This window comes from Pocillopora verrucosa, chromosome 5 (assembly GCF_036669915.1).
Source record: "Pocillopora verrucosa isolate sample1 chromosome 5, ASM3666991v2, whole genome shotgun sequence".
NCBI lineage: Eukaryota > Metazoa > Cnidaria > Anthozoa > Scleractinia > Pocilloporidae > Pocillopora > Pocillopora verrucosa.
In genome coordinates this window covers 11,675,090-11,695,278 of record NC_089316.1, presented here as the reverse complement: position 1 = coordinate 11,695,278, position 20,189 = coordinate 11,675,090, and the positions used below count along the sequence as shown (strand labels likewise).

The window sequence follows — 20,189 nt, the reverse complement described above, 5'->3', positions numbered from 1 at the left end:
ATAGCGTTATGAAAATCGCCTAAGCCATGATAGGCATTGCCAAGATTTCCATAAGCCCGTCCTTCTCCAGCTTTGTCTCCCACTTCTTTCGCAATTTGTAGATGACGCTCGTGGTAACTGATAGCCTTATGAAAATCGCCTAAGCCATGATAGGCATTGCCGAGATTTCCATAAGCCCGTCCTTTTCCAGCTTTGTCTCCCACTTCTTTTGCAATTTGTAGATGACGCTCGTCGTAACTGATAGCCTTAAGAAAATCGCCTAAGCTATCATAGGCATCGCCAAGATTTCCATAAGCCCGTCCTTCTCCAGCTTTGTCTCCCACTTCTTTTGCAATTTGTAGACGACGCTCGTGGTAACTGATAGCGTTATGAAAATCGCCTAACTTCTGATAGGCATTGCCAGGATTTCCATAAGCCTGTCCTTCTCCAGCTTTGTCTCCCACTTCTTTTGCAATTTGTAGATGCCGCTCGTGGTAACTGATAGCCTTATGAAAATCGCCTAAGCCATGATAGGCATTGCCAAGATTTCGATAAGCCCTTCCTTTTCCAGCTTTGTCTCCCACTTCTTTTGCTTTTTGTAGATGACGCTCGTGGTAACTGATAGCCTTATGAAAATCGCCTAACTTCTGATAGGCATTGCCAAGATTTCCATAAGCCCCTCCTTCTCCAGCTTTGTCTCCCACTTCTTTTGCAATTTGTAGACGACGCTCGTGGTAACTGATAGCGTTATGAAAATCGCCTAAGCCATGATAGGCATTGCCAAGATTTCCATAAGCCCGTCCTTCTCCAGCTTTGTCTCCCACTTCTTTCGCAATTTGTAGATGACGCTCGTGGTAACTGATAGCCTTATGAAAATCGCCTAAGCCATGATAGGCATTGCCGAGATTTCCATAAGCCCGTCCTTTTCCAGCTTTGTCTCCCACTTCTTTTGCAATTTGTAGATGACGCTCGTGGTAACTGATAGCCTTATGAAAATCGCCTAAGCCATGATAGGCATTGCCAAGATTTCCATAAGCCCCTCCTTCTACAGCTTTGTCTCCCACTTCTTTTGCAATTTGTAGATGCCGCTCGTGGTAACTGATAGCCTTATGAAAATCGCCTAAGCCCTGATAGGCATTGCCAAGATTTCCATAAGCCCGTCCTTCTCCAGCTTTGTCTCCCACTTCTTTTGCAATTTGTAGATGACGCTCGTGGTAACGAATAGCCTTATGAAAATCGTCTAAGCCCTGATAGGCATTGCCAAGATTTCCATAAGCCCGTCCTTCTCTAGCTTTGTCTCCCACTTCTTTTGCAATTTGTAGACGACGCTCGTGGTAACTGATAGCCTTAAGAAAATCGCCTAAGCTATCATAGGCATTGCCAAGATTTCCATAAGCCCGTCCTTCTCCAGCTTTGTCTCCCACTTCTTTTGCAATTTGTAGATGACGCTCGTGGTAACTGATAGCCTTATGAAAATCGCCTAAGCCATGATAGGTATTGCCAAGATTTCTATAAGCCCGTCCTTCTCCAGCTTTGTCTCCCACTTCTTTTGCAATTTGTAGATGACGCTCGTGGTAACGGATAGCCTTATGAAAATCGCCTAAGCCATGATAGGCATTGCCAAGATTTCCATAAGCCCATCCTTCTCCAGCTTTGTCTCCCACTTCTTTTGCAATTTGTAGATGACGCTCGTGGTAACTGATAGCCTTATGAAAATCGCCTAAGCTATGATAGGCAATGCCTAGATTTCCATAAGCCCGTCCTTCTCCAGCTTTGTCTCCCACTTCTTTTGCAATTTGTAGATGACGCTCGTGGTAACTGATAGCCTTATGAAAATCGCCTAAGCCCTGATAGGCATTGCCAAGATTTCCATAAGCCCGTCCTTCTCCAGCTTTGTCTCCCACTTCTTTTGCAATTTGTAGATGCCGCTCGTGGTAACTGATAGCCTTATGAAAATCGCCTAAGCCCTGATAGGCATTGCCAAGATTTTCATAAGCCCGTCCTTCACCAGCTTTGTCTCCCACTTCTTTTGCAATTTGTAGATGCCGCTCGTAGTAACTGATAGCCTTAAGAAAATCGCCTAAGCCATGATAGGCATTGCCAAGATTTCCATAAGCCCTTCCTTCTCTAGCTTTGTCTCCCATTTCTTTTGCAATTTGTAGATGACGCCCGTGGTAACTGATAGCCTTATGAAAATCGCCTAACTTCCGATAGGCATTGCCAAGATTTCTATTAGCCCGTCCTTCCCCAGCTTTGTTTCCCACTTCTTTTGCAATTTGTAGATGACGCTCGTGGTAACTGATAGCCTTATGAAAATCGCCTAACTTCTGATAGGCATTGCCAAGATTTCCATTAGCCCGTCCTTCCCCAGCTTTGTCTCCCACTTCTTTTGCAATTTGTAGATGACGCCCATGGTTCTCGACTGCCTTACTATAATCGCGTAAACTCTCATAGGAAATGCCAAGTTTTCTATAAGCCCGTCCTTCTCTAGCCTTGCCTCCCAATTCTCTTGCAGTTTGTGGATGACATTCATAGCACTGGATTGCCTCATGAAAATCGTCTAAGCCTTTAAAGTCATTGCCAAGATTTCCATAAGCCCGTTCTTGTCCAGCTTTATCCCCCCCTTCTTTTGTAGTTTGCAGATGGCACTCATGGTACTCAATGGCCCTTGTCAAATTGTCGTCTACCCTCCAATGTGAAAAAGGAAAAATTGACGTTCGTGAGAAGAAAAGAGAAATAATCTAGCAATGGTAAATACACAAAAAGTTATTTTCTTCATAGAGATTCTCTTTTGCATTTAGCTTCCACTTCTTTTGTTATTCAAATATGCGTACAATTGAATGTAAATAATGTTTTTATTTAACAAATGGCCACATTGATTGGAAACTAACGAAATGTACATGTTGCTCGATGGATTGCACTAAGTTTGACCTTGGATGAATTTTATTGCAAATGTTCTTCCGGTCCTTGCCTACAGTTTATTACTAAACTATAGAAAAAAAGAATTAATGATTTCGGGATATCCTTCTCTCCAATTTGTTTAAGGCTGGTTTTCACTAATGACGGAGTCGAAGTGGTAAGAGCACTTCTGTTCGAGTGAAAACTGAATATCGTAGTCGACTCCGACTCCGACTCCGTTGTAAAAGAAAACCAGTCTTTGGGTGATGCCTTATCATTGGCCGTTAAGCTTTCTACATAGGAGATTGATATTGTCGTGAAACAATTTATTAACAAATGTTTTGTTCCCCCCTCATTCTGCATTCCTAGAAGCACCATAACCTAAACATAGCCACTGCTGGTAGAGAAGAGAAGGGAGAAGGCAACAAGGTTCTTCTAAATGTTTTAGCATGCCTTTGGCAAAAGTGCTTCACATCACTGATGATTGGAAACAATTAAAAAGTCCCATTTATTGAGCATGACATGCAGAAACTATAATGGGAAGCCATTGCCTAGGTTCTGCTATATGGTTACCAATGGGCCAATTACTGCCTAGTAAATTTGTTACATCTTTTTGTGGCCTTGTATCTTTATGGTGATGAAGTTATCACTTCAGAGACGTTGATATGAAGACTTAGCCAATTTGTAACTACAGAAGATAGAGAGGCATTGGACAAGTGCCTTGGCGATGATTTTAAACCTAATGATGAAGATGTCTTGGAATTTTTATATTATTCAAGTGTTTTAACCCTTTGCATCCTAACATCAGCATACTTTTTTTCCGTACTGTTCTCTATGCATATCCTATGGTACTGACAAAGAGAATTTGTTTAACAACCAAGAGCCTCTTTAGTTCGTGATCATTTCCTTTATTCTCATGATCTTAATGTTTGTTTTAGAGGGGATACTGATAGGAGAAAATGGTCACTAATCACTCTTAGAGATCAACTGGTGGAGTCCAATTCTCAAGATATTATGCTCTAAGGAAAACTTTCAGCCCCTCGAGACTAAAGCAAGCCGCCAAATTAATTAACAAGTTATTCAGAGCTGAAGAACCAACTGAAGCAGAACTGACATCCTTTGAACAACTGAAACGGTTTATGGAGTCACTGAATTGCAAATCTTTACCCATATTTCTCTGGATCTGCACTGGTAGTGATGTGATCACTGTACGTACACAACATAGATGTGCACTTTGCTATCCTTGAAGAGTAGCATTGACGTCCTTTTGCCAGAACATGTAGACCATTGCTAGAACTTCCATCTACATATGAATCATACCCTGCACTGCTTGAGGAGTTCACTAATGTAATGAAAGAGGAGCAAGCCTGTTTTGTGATATTGTTGAGTATGGAAGATGTGAACAATTTGAAATGAACACTCAGAATGCTTTGAAATGAATACTTTGAAATTTGCTTCTTAATTTTTACAATTTTTTATGTTATGCATAACATTTTCACATTACTGGTATAAGGCTTTTTTTTTAACACAGAATACAAGTTACCGTTGATGGCATTTTCTAAACTTTCCGAAAAAAAAAGAATTAGGTCACAAATTTATATCTATTCAAATGTCATTACAGTTGTCACTGGCAGTTAGTTTGGTTACAAGTTAGAAAGCCTTTCGAGAGGAATGTAAAATATGCAAGTTTCATGACTACAAACTCTAATATCAGCTGATCTCTAATATCACTGAGACTTTAAGTAGTAAGTGTAAGTGGTCATAACATAACAAGATATTAAATTGTCAGTCCCTTGAAATGCGAAAACTCGGGGTAAAAGGTGACATGTCGCTTTTACTACCATTACGTGTCTTCTAGGAGATCAATGCCTGAATTTTAAATTGCACTAAATACTACACTGATTTCAGTGGACTACTTACACCACCAAATAAATGCATCTACAAAAGTGAAAATGGTTCGATGATAAATCAGTGAAAATAACAGCATCCATCAAGATTACATCAAAATTCAGGAGTCATACTTAAAGTTATCATTAAGGGTCAATTATACTGGTGACAGCCGTTAAAAAATGTCATTGATTTCATTTTATACCTCCAGACAAATCGTGAAGCATGAAAATTTTCATCCTCTCTTAGTGTTCAGTGCAATTTTGAAACTATTGAAAAAAAATTATTACCATTTCATTATACAAGCTTCGAACGCAACAGCATAACTTCAGTCTTATTCACTTATTCATTATTTATGTTGTAATTAACACAGCGTCTGCATTAAACTTTCCTAGGTGAGGGAGGGATAACAATGATCATGTACAAGTACTTCCATTATCATCAAAGGAAATATCAAAATAATTAGACGCTGATAAATGTTAAATTCAATATTGAAACTTTCAATGATCGTCACAGTTTTCAGAAAGTGCTTAATTCCATTGTTTCCATCGTCAGAGAGAGGGTCAATCCTATTGTGTAATTACTGTAAGCTGACTGTGTGACTCTGGCACAATAAACATTGTTTTCTGTTTCAATATCAGTCATAATCACAGTCAACCATTATAATCAATTTCAAATGTCTGCCAATTTGTGCATTAGCCCCAGATTTTAGACTGCCTGTAACATGAAAGTGCAGCGCTTGTTATCTGACCGCTTGCTATCTTTAAAAGAACCCATTTTAGCAAGTTATCCATTTCTAGGTTTGCAACATTAGACAAGCCGTTCTTTTGTAGTAAACCTAGAAAACATAGTAAGCGGTCAGATAACAGGCGATGCACTGTGGAAGTAAAGTGAGGTATTTTTATTGAGAATTTGACTTAATTTTTTTATTCCCAACAGCGGTCGTAAATATTCCCATATAAACTCTTATAATTTCGCCATGACTGCTATTTCGCAAGATGATCATCTCACAGCTGGAGCTTGGGCTGCCTGTGTTTGGATATTCCAAGGCATGTTCCTATACCTATCCAGTTTAAACTAGTCTCACGCAGTTGCTCGATCATTTTCTTTGTAATAATGTACGCCGGTCTCCCTCCTGAACTTGCAGAGAATGCCAATGGAATTTTTTCCTTTGGACAAAGGCATGATACATTTAAAATATCTGACGTCTTTCTTAATAAGACGACTAAAGACAATTCTAACAGCTCAAACAGGTTTGAAGAGGAATTTTGAGACAGTGATATGGCGATAAGCATTGTTGTGTATTCCTAAAGCTTCCTGGCACAGATTTCTAATCCTACATGAACAATGCGTGATAAACGAAAGTCCCTTTCAATGGTGCTCTTTAGAGAATCAACAAACTTTGTAAAGTATTCTGCACTAAGATACTCCGCCATTTTGAGAGAAATATTCCGCTTACTAGCTGTTGCTCACCGGCTCAGAAAAAGTAATCGATAATCTCGCATAGTGATTTCTTTTTCTCACGCAACAATTTCTCATTCTCAACAGTTAATATTTAATTCTCAGTATATTGCTACATCAGTCTTCTCGATTAAGATTTTATCATTCTCGATGGGTAATTTAAAATATCGCATAACAGTTCTTCATTCTCATACAGTGATTTCCATTTCTTATGTAGTAATGATGTAGGCTAATTTCAAATTGTTTTTACGACATAGTCTGGTAACTAATTATTAGCACCAAGCTGAGGCTAAGGGGCGCTTATTTTGAAAGCAAAATAGGAGTGACTGGAAGTCGAATATGAAGTTTTGTGCCATTTCTGTGTGCAAAAATTACTAAAAGGCCGGACCTCAACTTTTCCGAGTTTCCAGGCGAAGAGAGTCTAAGAAAGAAAGGAAGCGCCTTCTGTCGTCGCGCTGATAAGGAGTTCACGTCCATCAAGAACTTGCATATATGCTCCGAACACTTTGAGACTAAAAAAGTCGTGAAGACACTTTCTGGAACTAAAAGGTTGGCACACGGCACGGTTCAAACAATATTTAATCAGCTTCCAGTCCGTAGAAGTCCAAGTCAACGCGTAAAAAAGGTCGAATGAGCGGAGAAAACGAAACGCTAACGAAGACAGCAAAGGAGTACTTCACGCCCAAATTATCCGTGTTTCCACTGAAGTTGCTCTGAATGATCACGGCCACGTCCTTTATAAAAACAAAGTTCATAGAGAAGAAGCTTTCAAAGGAAAGGACTATGAACTGCAAATAGCAGTATCCAGTCGGTTTATCTGTCCCAGCATCAGTTAAATCGTGGTACTTCAGATCCTCCACATATCCCTCAGTAAATGAGCAAAAACCCTCAGGACTTTTATACGACCGTAAACAGTCTTCATCGTAACCATCTTTTCCAACCAGATAATGGCAGCTATCGGGAATCCTGAAGTCTGGAATACCGGTGAAGTCATGAGTCCAAAACTTCAGCGAAAATGGATGGGGAAGTAGTTTTTCTCCTGGCAACGTAATCAACTCGTCGCATTGCTCTGTTTTCTTTACAAGTTCAGGAACTTTTATTTCAGCCGCGTTCTTGCAAAGCTCTAGCAGTTCTGCCCTTTTCCTACTCTTACCGTTTACAGAAATTTGAATACCCCTTTCCTTTAAGAATTTCCGTAGCTCAGGAACTTTCATATTTGTGAAGAAGGCATCATTCCCTGCCATGTTGAGACGACTCCTTTCCCCTCAGCCTCGACTTGATGCTAAAAAAATCAGACTTACTCGCACAAATAATTCGGAACTAGCCTATTAAAATCTCACACATCGATCACTGAAATTTGATAGGCAGTTTTGAACTCAAATCACTTTTGTCATGTCTGGCTTGCCACATTAAGGAAAGGTACGTTTTTTCTTGGGGGGCAGGGCTGGGGCCTCAGAGGGCAAGGTTATCAGTAAAAGTGAGCACCTAAAGGGGAGGGTCATACCTTTCTGTAAGCAATTCAAGCTAAGGGACACACTTTTTCCAGAATTTTTAAACGAGATCTTTTGTGATGTGCTTTCCATTTTACTTATAGTTTAAGTTTTTCTTTTCACCTACTTTGATTGAATTTGGTGTTTTGTTATCGCTTCTATGTTAAATTTCTACATTTATATGCCATGGCACATAGTTTTTTCTCGGAGGACTCGTGTCCTTTTCCATCCGTATCGAGGCGTACTAGACTCAGGTATCGTTTCTTCAGACTCTTGCTCCTGTTGACTATCCGCTGCCCGAGTTTCTACTAGATCCAACAATGCGCTCTACCCGGTCACTGTCAGACTATGAATTTGAGTCAGAGGCTGGCTGAAAGTTTTTCTGACTGTTCTTCACAATAGAAGTCAAACTTTTACTGCCAATATGTGCCTCACCACCCTAACTCACTCATCTTTCTTTCCTTTAAATGCAATAAAGTTCAAGTTTACCTACTCTAAGGGATGGCGACTGGTTTCTTTGATAGAGGTCTTCCTAGTCAATGTCATTGTAGCCCTGTTTCTTTATTTCGGCAAACTTCCTTTCATTATCTGTTCGCCGCTTATCTTTTCTCATTTCAATGTCAGTTAGATGCTCAATATAATCTGCAACAAGCTTTTCTGAGACAATGTACTTTTCAGAAAACTCTTTGATTGCCTTTTTATCCCCTGCTTTGAGCTTACCCTTTTGAAACATCTGTTTTATTTGAGCTCAAGGCTGATAATCATCAGGTTTGCGGCCACTCGTAGATGTTTTCGCACGTGGTAGGAGGTGAAAGTCGGGAAGTTTGCTGTAATCGGGATTGGTTCGTGGAGTTTGTGTGCCTGGAGAAGGACTTACAAAGTCTCAAAGTTTATACTTCCATATTCAAACTTCAGCTATACAATGTTAATATCCCACAGTGAATGTTCGCAATTTCTTGTTTCACCTCACACACATGTAATATCGAGATATATTTACATTCAAACATTTTGCGTTCACAAGCGAAACGTTCCGAGATAACTACGGCATGGAACATACCACGAAGTAGTTAGGGGAGTGTCGCACTTTTGTCAGTCACCTTGTCAGGAGTTTTTTTCTATTAAAAGGCTAGGGAGGGCCAACACTTTTTTTTGGAAAAAATACCAAAATTCCTCAGCCACCCCCCTCCAAGAAGAAACGTACCTTGATTCTTTAAGATCGATGAGAGCGACATTGCACCGAGCTTCATCTTCGCGCTGTAATTTCGGTATCACGGCCACTGAGCCGCGAGAACTCGGATTTACTCAGTCCGGCCGATCAACATTACAGATAAGTACCCAGTCTTACAAATACCTTTGTATATTCTTGTGGTAACAGAGAAAGTTTGCGTCGCAAAATAACCTTCGTTTCGACCGGGCTTAACCGTTGTGAATCAGAAAAAGTGAACCAAGAAGCTTAATTGTCCATAGGATTCAATTTGTGCTATATTTGAAGCCGACAAACATTGGTTTAAGCAGCTCCCATGAAGAAACTGAATATTTCAAGTTGTATTTGACAAAACAGCTTTAAAACATGTTTAAGCCTTGTTTTGAATGGGGTATAACTCTGTCACTGGCTAATGATGCATCACTTTAAGCAAAACGAGGTGAAAGTATCTACCAAAAGATGGCAGACTAGCCCGCTATTTATTCCGGTGAGACTTTAATTAACAGCTCTAAAAGCCATGCAATATTTGCAGCATGACTAAGGTTCTTGTTTCTCCATCTTCACGTCGTTGTGCTAATTTTACTTTCAAACAAAATTTAAGGCCATGATCGGTATTTAAAGTTAACTTTCAAATATGTAGCTCTACTCTAAGCATGAAAGACGTTATTGTGGAATAGTGTAATGTTCATATTCAGTGTTTTCAAACCTGAAGAGCTGTCCTTTTCACGATCTCGATCTGTCTCGCATTGCGGAACCTCCATAGCTAAAAAAAGAACATAAAGGAAAATATTACATATCTTCCCCAAGCGCTTCAACGGTCAGTTCATTTTCCTAATTTATCAAGTTAAACAAGCCATAATGCAAAGGAAAAAATCGAAGGTTTCTTTGCACACCTTAATCTCAAAACAATCGTATGTTCAATTTAAAGAATTAAGCTGCGGCTCAATTTAAATAGACGTAAGTATAGGTAGACGCCTAAAGGTAATTCCGTTGGATGCCTGGGAGCTACTAAGTGTAGCATTGAAAGAAATTGTGCAGTTACAGTGTACCATTATTCATTTAGATCAGCCGAAGAAACCACTGTAGAAAATTTTAGTGTTGAAGAAACTGTGACTGTTTTTGTATTTGAAAATAGCGAAGAGTCGCAGCTAAAAAACCTTTTCCTGAAACAAACTGCCACTCCACCTCCTAATCACCTCGTGTTTCTCAGCGCCTGTTTCATCCCTCCTAAAAGCAACAGCTCGGTAAAAACAATTTCCATCCCCGCTGACAGACTTCTCTCCTTTGAGCCGTGATTTGTTTATCGAAAACGTCAATAAGTACGAAAACAGGCCGTATACACTTTAATACAACTGAAAGACTGTACTTAAGTTAAAGACTGTACCTAAGTTATTTCCTAGAGATTTGTAGTTAAGTTTGTGGTAAGAAAGAAATCGATTAAAGCACCACAGCATGGCAAATAAATTCAACTGTCTCCTTTATCTAATCAAAGAATCATGGCCAACTCGCGCATGATGAAACATGGCTGTGAACTTGTAGATACAGGTCTTACTGCAAAGCAAGGTTGCTCTTATTTCAAAAGCCAAGGTTCCGGAATATCACGAAGAGATTCACAATTATGGTAACCATCCAACTCCGCAGAATAATTAACCTATATACAGCCGACGAAAACAGCAAAAAATAGTAACCTGCGTTTATCGAATTTACGTTTGCAGAATTCGTTAAATTTAGCTGCTGGAATCCAAATCTTTCCTCGCCTGCACAATCCAAACTCCACCATTCTACAATCCTCAATATATCTTTGCATTGTAACGCAATGATCTTTGTTCACACGGTTTTCTCCAGCTTGTATCTGATAAGTTTTCTGCCTCGGAACGAAAATACCTGAGAACGTACTTAATATGACCGGTAGTTTTTTCGACTGAATGAAATTATCGATATGCGGAAATGATTTCCATAGGTTTTCTTTTGTCAGAAAATTATTTTCGTCCGCTTCTGATCAATCCAGCCGCCAATGTTTACATAAGATGAAAATCGATAAGATTTTACGTATTCCTATTGACTAGCTTTGCAATTTGTCCATGCAATGAAAAAGAAACACAGCTGGGTTTTCACCATGGTATGCCATACGCATACCACGGAAAAAGGGAAAATTCCTAGCTGCGAGCGACCGGGGGCAGAGGGAATTTCCACCTTCAGAGGTCGAAAAAATCAATTTTGCTTTATTTCACTAAACTGAATTCAAATATTCAACATAACGTTTCCATAAAATTATTCCGAAATCTTTAAAAGCAACCGATTTATTTAAAAAAACGTATTTTAAAATGAAAGTTAATAAATTAGGAAGGTGTCATAATCTCGGACCTGGACGCATCCCCTGGGCGAGTTCACGTTGAGGCTCGATTTTCATTTAAATGTAATCCCATATCTTGTTTACCTCGGGCACGTTAAAAAAATCACTCGTAGAAGCTCTTTGCTTGTGGAAAAATCTTTGCTCACGGAAAAATCAAGAGCGGAAAAAAGTCCTTAGTAAAAAAAAAAAGAAAAAAGAAAAAAAAGGCCCATAGAAGAAAGAAAGAGTACCATTCTGTAAAGAAAAGAAAAATATTCCTTTGTAAAAGAGACATGTTATGTCGGAGCTCCACGATGGCGTCCATATTTCGAACAAAGAAGTCGCCGTCCAACCAAACTTTGCCATACACAATGTTAAAAACGAGGTTTCCTTTTCTTTATTGAAGCCTGGATACAAAGACATCAACAATTGCCTCGAATCGTAATTTTAAAAGCTGTCTGTCGATTTGTTGTCTTGCTCCTCAGCACATTTTTCGGCTTCTCCATGTTTGCCGCGGGCTTTTCTTTGCTTTGGCAACTTTGCTCCTTATTGTGTCGCCCTCCTCAACGCTCCACCGAGCGATCGAGAATCTTGATCCATCGTCATTGACGCCAGGAGGTGCAGTTGTCCCATTGTTTACGGTTTCAGGAGGCGAGATGATCTCCTGGCGTGGGGAGATATTGTTTGCGAACCTCTATGAGCTAAAATCTCGAATTTGATTTTAGGAGGAATACGACAAATTTGAGCGAAATTATAGGGTACATAGATTTCTCTGATTTTCGTCAAATTTCACCAAAACATTCCAGAAATAATGACAAAGGATGTGTCGGGAAATCGTGATATTTGAAATATTTGTCCTGTGGCGTCCATTTACGCAACACGCCTCACATATTTTTAGTTACTCCAACTTTATGGGTGATGATCATGTCTAAAAGTACACTCCGAGTGACCACGCGTGACCACGAGTGATTGTGACCACGAGTGACCAAGAATGACCACGAGTAAAAAAACGAAAACAGAATCAATCAATAACTAAAATAAAAATAATTGATTAGCTAAGAAAAATATTAAAGTGAATTTTATGGGAAATATTAAAGGAAAAAGAACTATGGGGCTGACCGACATTCCGCAAAGGAAACTACTTTGCGGTACTGACGACTATCGACTCAAGTGAATCAAGTTAATCCCCTGACACTTGATTTATGGGGAGTGTATCATATATCTGTTCGTCTCACATGTTACTGGTGAAGATGACGTTCTTGAGAGGCAAGTAGTTGTTAAAGGTAAGCCAAATTTGCTGTTGTTGGTTTAAGAATGAATTTATAATCATTGAGAATTCTCTGAGATAATGCACTTATCAGCGGCCATCCCGGGGGGTTGACCCCGGAGAACCCCCGGGCATTTGCACCAAGACATTCGCAAATTCCACCTACCCAAGGCCAATATTCTTCCACAAAAAGCTACCACTGTCCCTACCCCGGGGAGCATATTTTGAAAGGAATTCCAAGTTGTAACGTAATTTTTTGCATAGTTTTTTGTTGTTGTTGGCAACCGTCTGTCTCGGAAGACAATGGAAATCTGCACCTAAGAAGTAAAATCACGTCAAGCTGCACCGCCGGCTGTGGCTGTGAAGCCCAATACGGGAACCGCAGACCCGCTGGCATTTTGCACAGGTAAAGTCATTTGTGGGGGTTGGTGGAATGGGGGCAGACTGGAGCCTCTGTCGCCTGCGAATCCTCTTCACCTCCCACTGTCTCTCCCTCTTCAACTCGGCTTGTTTGACGCCGGCCTTGACAGACGATCGCCAGAGTGTACGGTCGGCTGTTGCTGACTCAAGGTTTCCAGGGCTGATGTTGCAGGTCTTCAAGTCACGCTTGCAGACATCCTTGTAGCGCAGAGTTGGTCGTCCTGTTGGCCGCGTCCCTGTGGCGAGCTCACCGTACATGATGTCCTTTGGGATGCGTCCATCATCCATTCTGCATACATGGCCGAGCCAGCGCAGTCGCCTCTGGGTCATCATGGCATACATGCTGGGTAGACCTGCCCGTGATAGGACCTCTGCATTTGTGATGCGGTCTTGCCAGGTGATGCCAAGGAGTCGTCTAAGGCAGCGCATGTGAAAGGCATTCAACCTGCGTTCTTGGCGGGAGTAGAGGGTCCATGTCTCACTACCGTAGAGAAGGGTGCTCAGTACGCAGGCTTGGTACACCTTCATCTTTGTGTTGATGGTCAACAGGGAATTGTCCCAAACTCTCTTTTCGAGGCGAGCCATTGCCGTTGCTGCTTTTCCTATCCGAACATTGAGCTCAGAGTCCAGGGATAGGTTGCTGGAGATACAGGAGCCAAGGTAGGTGAAGTTGTCGACTACCTCTAAGGCAGTGATACAATAAAAGTTTAACAATAATATATATAGTTAGCAAAATATGAATAATTCAAACAGATGACAGTATAAATATTCAACACCTAATCATCAAAAGATTAGCATGGAAGAGATCATAGATTTCTAGCGCTATTTTAGGGAAGGATGACCAACAAAAGGGGACAGATTTACGGGAGAATCGTAAGACACGCTTACCTTTTTCTCCGTCGCCATTTTGGAAGCCGTTCAACGGTAATACCCAGTCCCCGCGGTCCGGATCTTTCATTTTTGAAGATAGCGGCGATGTTACAAATCTCTCGGGTCTTTCCCCGTGTATCTCGCATCGGAAGTGCAAAAGCGGTCCAATGTCCCCGTCCCGGGCCAAAAATTGGCGACAAAGGTCAGAAAATCCCGCGCTATTTCCCCGTATGTCCCCGGGGTCAACCCCCCCGGGATGGCCGCTGATAAGTGCATAAGATGCATCATTCCTCTAACTTGGGACATGCTACATGATTATCGGCTGTAAATCGATGATTTGAGAAATTATCTTGTTCATCGATGCAAAATGTTGAGTAAACTAGGTTGAATAATTTTGCGCGATACCCGGGAGCAAATGTGTGTAATGGTCATGCAAAATTAATTTAATTAATAGATCAAAAGTCATTTATTACGGCAAAACGATACGATTGCGTTACTTCAGTCGACAGCTTAAAGGTCAAACTATGAATGAAGCGTTGACGACTAGACTTATTACTATACTTATTACAGATTACAAGGAAAAAATCACATTCGAACTTAACAGAAATTTAGATCTTGTTATGAGCTTTCAAAAAAACGTACAATAAAATCACGTTTATTTCACTTTTATTCGGGGTTTTTAATGAATGAGGGCTACAGTTCTTTTTCCTTTAATACTTCCCTTAAATTCCCTGAGATATTTTTCTAATTATTATTTTATTTTAGGTAACAATTAATAAATTTTACTAGTCACGCAATTAAACACCGGCAACACTCGATCGAGAGAGATATGGATTTATATGTAGTCACAAAATGCTCAAAAAAAATACTGTAATTTACGATAGAAGCAAGCAAATAATCATAGAGATCTGCAGATTATTCTGAAATTTTTATTTAGCAGAAAGCATGAACAACGCGCTTGAATAATTCCTACGGAAAGTCTACGGGTCACGCAACAAATGTTAGTTTGGCGGAGTTCTGCATGGAAATGTTCGATGGCGGTAAGTGACAACGACAACATTATTTTAATGTTATTTTCGGGATAGCAGCACAGTTTTTAGTTTGATTGAGCTATTGATATTTGCTCTCGAGCGAGAGCGCAGAATTTCTCGTCTGTGAAAGCCGAAGTTATAGCACACTGGAACTTGTGATAATGTCAACCAACACGCAGCGTATGACTTTAAAATCCCCTGAAATGAGCAGTGATGACGACAAACAATCAAGTTATAGACTAATGGATGTTTTGTGCCGTACAAAAGCCATATTTGCTGATTTCAGCAAATCTCCATAGTAATAAACGACAGAAAAAAAAAGCTACGATTTTCTCATTAATTTTTCGCCTACACGCATCTCAGTAAGCGTGAAATTCTCCATTCCTACGAAAAATCTTGAAAGTTCTTCGCATTTTTTAGCTTTCTTGATCAACCATCTTGTATAGAGAGCTAAAAAATGTAGTTTTATTTGGTCAAGTGACCGCCTAGATCCAGAATTGCGTGACTGGTGTAGTTGAGAGAAGCTTGTCACAGTCGCAGATTTTAAAAGGCATTCAACACAAAAATACGGTAGTGCCTGGATATTTTTTTGACGGTTTTCGGAGATGAAATGATGGATTATAAAGGGGAATTAAGATTAGTGTTGTAGCTTTCTGGCAAGGGGAGATATTTGACCTCAACGTTGTTAAATATTTGGATGAATCGAAAAGAAAGGTCTAAGAACACATTCGTTTATTTGCCTCTGTTGATTGACAAGCCGTCAAACAAATTGACTGATACTTGCGTTGGACATTTACTAAGGATGTAATAATATGTGTGCAAACCCTCAGAGTAATTGGTTAAATACCATGGCAGTGAAAGCTTCATACATTTTACCTATTTTGAAGCGATTTCCCTGATGAAAACCAAGAAAAACCGGGGGAAGGGGGGTTGTCTATCTTCCCCCGGAAAAACCAAAACAGAAACCAATTTGTCTTTTTGATTTTTGGGGTAGATCCTTTAAACTGGCCAAATTTCATTGAAATCGGTGAGATGGTGTGTAGCACGACTGCCTGGTGCTCTCGTGGACACACTTAAGCTTTGTTTTGAATGGGGTATAACCCTGTTCCTGGCTAGTGATACATCTCTTTCAGGAGAATGAGGTGAAAATATCCACTAAAAGATAGTAGACTAGCCCGCAGTTTTTTTTTCTGGTTAGGCTCTAATTAACAGCTCTGAAAGCCACGTAATATTTTCAGCACGATTAAGTTTCATGTTTCTCCATCCTCATGTCGTTGTACTAATTTTACTTTCAAACAAAATTTAAGGTCATGATCAATATTTACAGTAAACTTGCAATATGTGGTAGCTCTACTCTAAGTATGAAAGAATTTATTGTAGAATAGTGCTAATGTTCATCAGTGTTTTCAAACCTGGAGAGCCGTCTTGTTCACGATTTTGATCTGTCTTTCCTTGAGGAACCTCCATAGCTAAAAAAGGAACACAAAAGAAAATATTATTTGTCTTCCCCGAGCGCTTCAGCGATCAGTTCATTTTCCAAACTTATCAGTTGAAGTTCAAGTTAAACAAGCCACAATACAAAAGAAAAAAATTGAGGTTTCTTTGCACACCTTAGTCTGTAATGAGCTTCATTCCGTGGTAATTTATGTCTTGCATGACAATCTTGAGTGAAAATGAAAATGAAACTTCATGAGTTGGATTTCACATAATAAATATTCCAGAGACAGAAAGTGGGATGCCTTCTCGATTGCGGTGATTTGGAAGTTTTACCCAGCATCCTTAGATTATATTTACCCATTGCTATGACAGTAAACATGGTGAAATATTTTTTAAAACCGATTAAATGTGCAAACTCTTCATTACCAGTCAATGTGACTGTCTAAAGAGGGTGTGAATGGGGTTAACCGACTAGCGAAAAAGGGCGAAAGATACTGCCGACTACCAACAAAACGAGAAAAAAATTACCGACTACCGACAGAAAAAAAATTAACCGACTACCGACATGGGCCGACATTACCGACATTTGTTTTCAGAAAGTTAAGATCAGCAGAGAATTTTGTATTTTTTCTAGTTTACGAAGTAACCACATTAAAGTTAGCCATAGAATTTCCTGTCATCTTCTTACTTTTTGGCCGGAAGAGCAGAGCGTGGGATCATTTTACAGAACAATTTCCGGTACTCAAGCCCACGAAACCTCCCACTGTAATAGCGGAATTCGCAGAGCGTAGCCCCATAATTATACAAAGTAGTAGTAGTTAGCCATCAAGCCGAAAAAATTTGGACTTATGACTGTACGGGTACCCATACAAGGCGCTACTTTTAACATGCGTGGTCAACCCGGGGTCTAGTCCTAGCCGTGGCAAGGCGTTAAGATCAGCAGAGAATTTTGTATTTTTTCTAGTTTACGAAGTAACCACATTAAAGTTAGCTATAGAATTTCCTGTCATCTTCTTACTTTTTGGCCGGAAGAGCAGAGCGCGGGATCATTCTACAGAACAATTTCCGGTGCTCAAGCCCACGAAACCTCCCACTGTAATAGCGGAATTCGCAGAGCGTAGCCCCATAATTGTACAAAGTAGTAGTAGTTAGCCATCAAGCCGAAAAAATTTGGACTTATGACTGTACGGGTACCCGTACAAGGCGCTACTTTTAACATGCGTGGTCAACCCGGGGTCTAGTCCTAGCCGTGGCAAGGCGTTAAGATCAGCAGAGAATTTTGTATTTTTTCTAGTTTACGAAGTAACCACATTAAAGTTAGCTATAGAATTTCCTGTCATCTTCTTACTTTTTGGCCGGAAGAGCAGAGCGCGGGATCATTCTACAGAACAATTTCCGGTGCTCAAGCCCACGAAACCTCCCACTGTAATAGCGGAATTCGCAGAGCGTAGCCCCATAATTGTACAAAGTAGTAGTAGTTAGCCATCAAGCCGAAAAAATTTGGACTTATGACTGTACGGGGACCCGTACAAGGCACTACTTTTAACATACGTGGTCAACCCGGGGTCTAGTCCTAGCCGTGGCAAGGCGTTCTACCCTTGAGACATGCGGGAAAAAGAAATGCGGAAAAAAGAAATGCGAGGTCCGCTTTTAAGCTTGGTTAAATCTATGCATTATTTCAACCACCTTGTTTGTTCATACGGTCCAGCCGTATTAGCCATGGGTGGAATCATAAAAGTGATAGCGAGTTTTTTTTTTCCGAAAAGGCGAAGAAGTCGCAATCGAACTCCACCGTAGCCGGGTTCCGGGCGACAAAGATAAACAGACAAAGGTATTCGAATTTAAAAAAACATCTAACAGAATTTTGGGGATTGAAGGAGCAAGCTCTTCAGTTTGAAATTGGTGGTTTCTCGCTGAAGCTCTTTCGCCTGACAAAATCGTCCACGGGCAAGTGCGAGAGCTTTGCTCTGAGTAACAGATGGGCAGTGGTAACTAGAACTGCCAAACTTAATATCTGATGAAGGCAGCAGTGAGCTCAACTGAGAGCTTGCTTCCTTGAGTTCACGACACTCTTAGTTTGCTCTGAAAATGGTTCACATGCAAGCATACCGAGCTCCCGAGCCCCCGAGCCGAATTTTTTCCGAGTGCGTCTCTTTCCAAATGTTCTAACAATAGTATAAGCGCTCTGAAGTTTCTCATCAACATTTCGGAGAAAACGAAAGCTAACGACCGCGCACTCGAATGTTTATTCAACATCTTGAACCCTTACGTTATCTTCAGACTCTATTGACCTCGATATTCGTTTGGCTATTTATCAGAATCACGTAGGACTTTATACACGATGATAGTTATACTGAAGCAGGTTGTTCGGGGCATATCTGCAATCGAGGGTACTACAAACAACGACTGTCATCAAAGTATCTTCTAAATTGCTGCACCTAGTCTTACCTGGAACACAGAGGTAAGGATTCAACCAATCTGTTTCTCAAATCTCTTGGGAAAATTAATCCACAGCTTGAGTTCCTTTCCTTCGACAGAGGTGTAAAACTAAACTAGACCCTGTGAGCAGGGTAACTGGGATACCTGGATGGTACTGGATCCGTGGAATCAAGTGTAGTGATACTACGCGTGTCGGACTAGTATACTGAAATAGTGAGCTCAAGTCTGGCCAAGGGCATACACCTATTTCAAAACATAGGCATGCTATGCATGCAAGATTTATTTTTCTAGGGTGGGTGGATTACTCGAAGCATTGTAAGTGGTCTACATTCTTACAAAAGGAAAGAAGGGTATTAACCCGGGAAAGAATGAAAATGTCGAATTACCTCACACACAGGTATTTTGTGGTAGATTATGTGTGTTGTGCGAATAAATGTAACCAAACATAAACTGTATTTGTGCCACGGATACCTGCTAGTACAAAATGTAGACAGCAGACTGCAGACCGGATACAAAATATAGACTGCAGAGTGGGTAAAAAATGCAGACTGAGAATCTGAAGAGTTTTTACGTCTGGTATATAATAACATGTCATCTTACAGCTTACCGAGCGTCACGCAATCGCTTTTCCGCGATCAGCCTTCACGATTATTTGCACTATTGTGGAAAATTCCTGGCCCATTCTTGATGAAAATCGACCGTAATATAATTTCAAGCCATCAACATAGTCTTCTTACTTTGCGCGCGAGTTGGCTGGTGTGATGTCTGTACAGATTTTACCAATGTAATAAAAGTAGATGACGTGAATAATAGTGATGGTAAAGCAAGCTTAAAACGGCAACAATCGCCAGAAACTACAACGGATACACAGGGTATGAGTAAGTTGTATTGATTTTTCGAGAAAAATCTTCATATTTCGAAACATTTATCGTTGTAAATCGACCATATTTCGTTCCCTATACTATTCCTTATAACGTGTTCAAATTTTCAATGGTTCCTAGAATAACTTACTCTGAGTCACACAACGCGTGACGCGTTCGTGAAATGTTGGCTCTTTCTCGAAACGTGACCTTGGGTCGCCTGTGACAAGACAATTGCGTAAACAATACGTGACATAATAACATTATAGACAAAAAACACGGGATTTTGGATCATGTATTTATTAAAAAAGAATATCCATACAACTACAATGAAAACAAACATAAGATTCACCTTTCTGGTCGTGAAATTAATACCATTCGCACTGTTATCGTAGCTACGTTCCCTGGCATCAAGTGAATCCAACATGGTGTCTTTCTTCACTAGCAGTTTGCATCCATTTGAATTTTGTTCTTCAGTCTCACGGTAGTAGTGTTGTTCAATAGATTGCATAGAGTATATGCAGTCTGGTTTCAGATTTCAGATTTTGCTTTTTACAACGAGTTTACGTTTTCAACTAAGACATTGGCATACTTGGCATACAAGACATACAAGG

At 40.2% G+C, this 20,189-nt stretch overlaps 2 protein-coding genes across 3 annotated transcripts in view; both read right to left on the bottom strand.

Annotated features, from left to right (window-relative positions):
* Positions 1 to 20,189, bottom strand: part of LOC131798087 (uncharacterized) — an 86,219-nt gene that overhangs the window by 9,086 nt on the left and 56,944 nt on the right. The gene's annotated exons all lie outside the window — the stretch shown is intronic.
* LOC136281072 (tetratricopeptide repeat protein 28-like) lies at positions 1,101 to 18,996 on the bottom strand (the record flags this gene model as incomplete). Its single annotated transcript, XM_066167285.1, has 4 exons — positions 18,725 to 18,996; positions 16,252 to 16,308; positions 9,626 to 9,682; positions 1,101 to 2,662 (listed from the first exon to the last, which is right to left on the bottom strand). Coding segments are annotated over exons 2-4 (1,674 nt in total), but the record flags the coding sequence as incomplete, so codon positions are not given.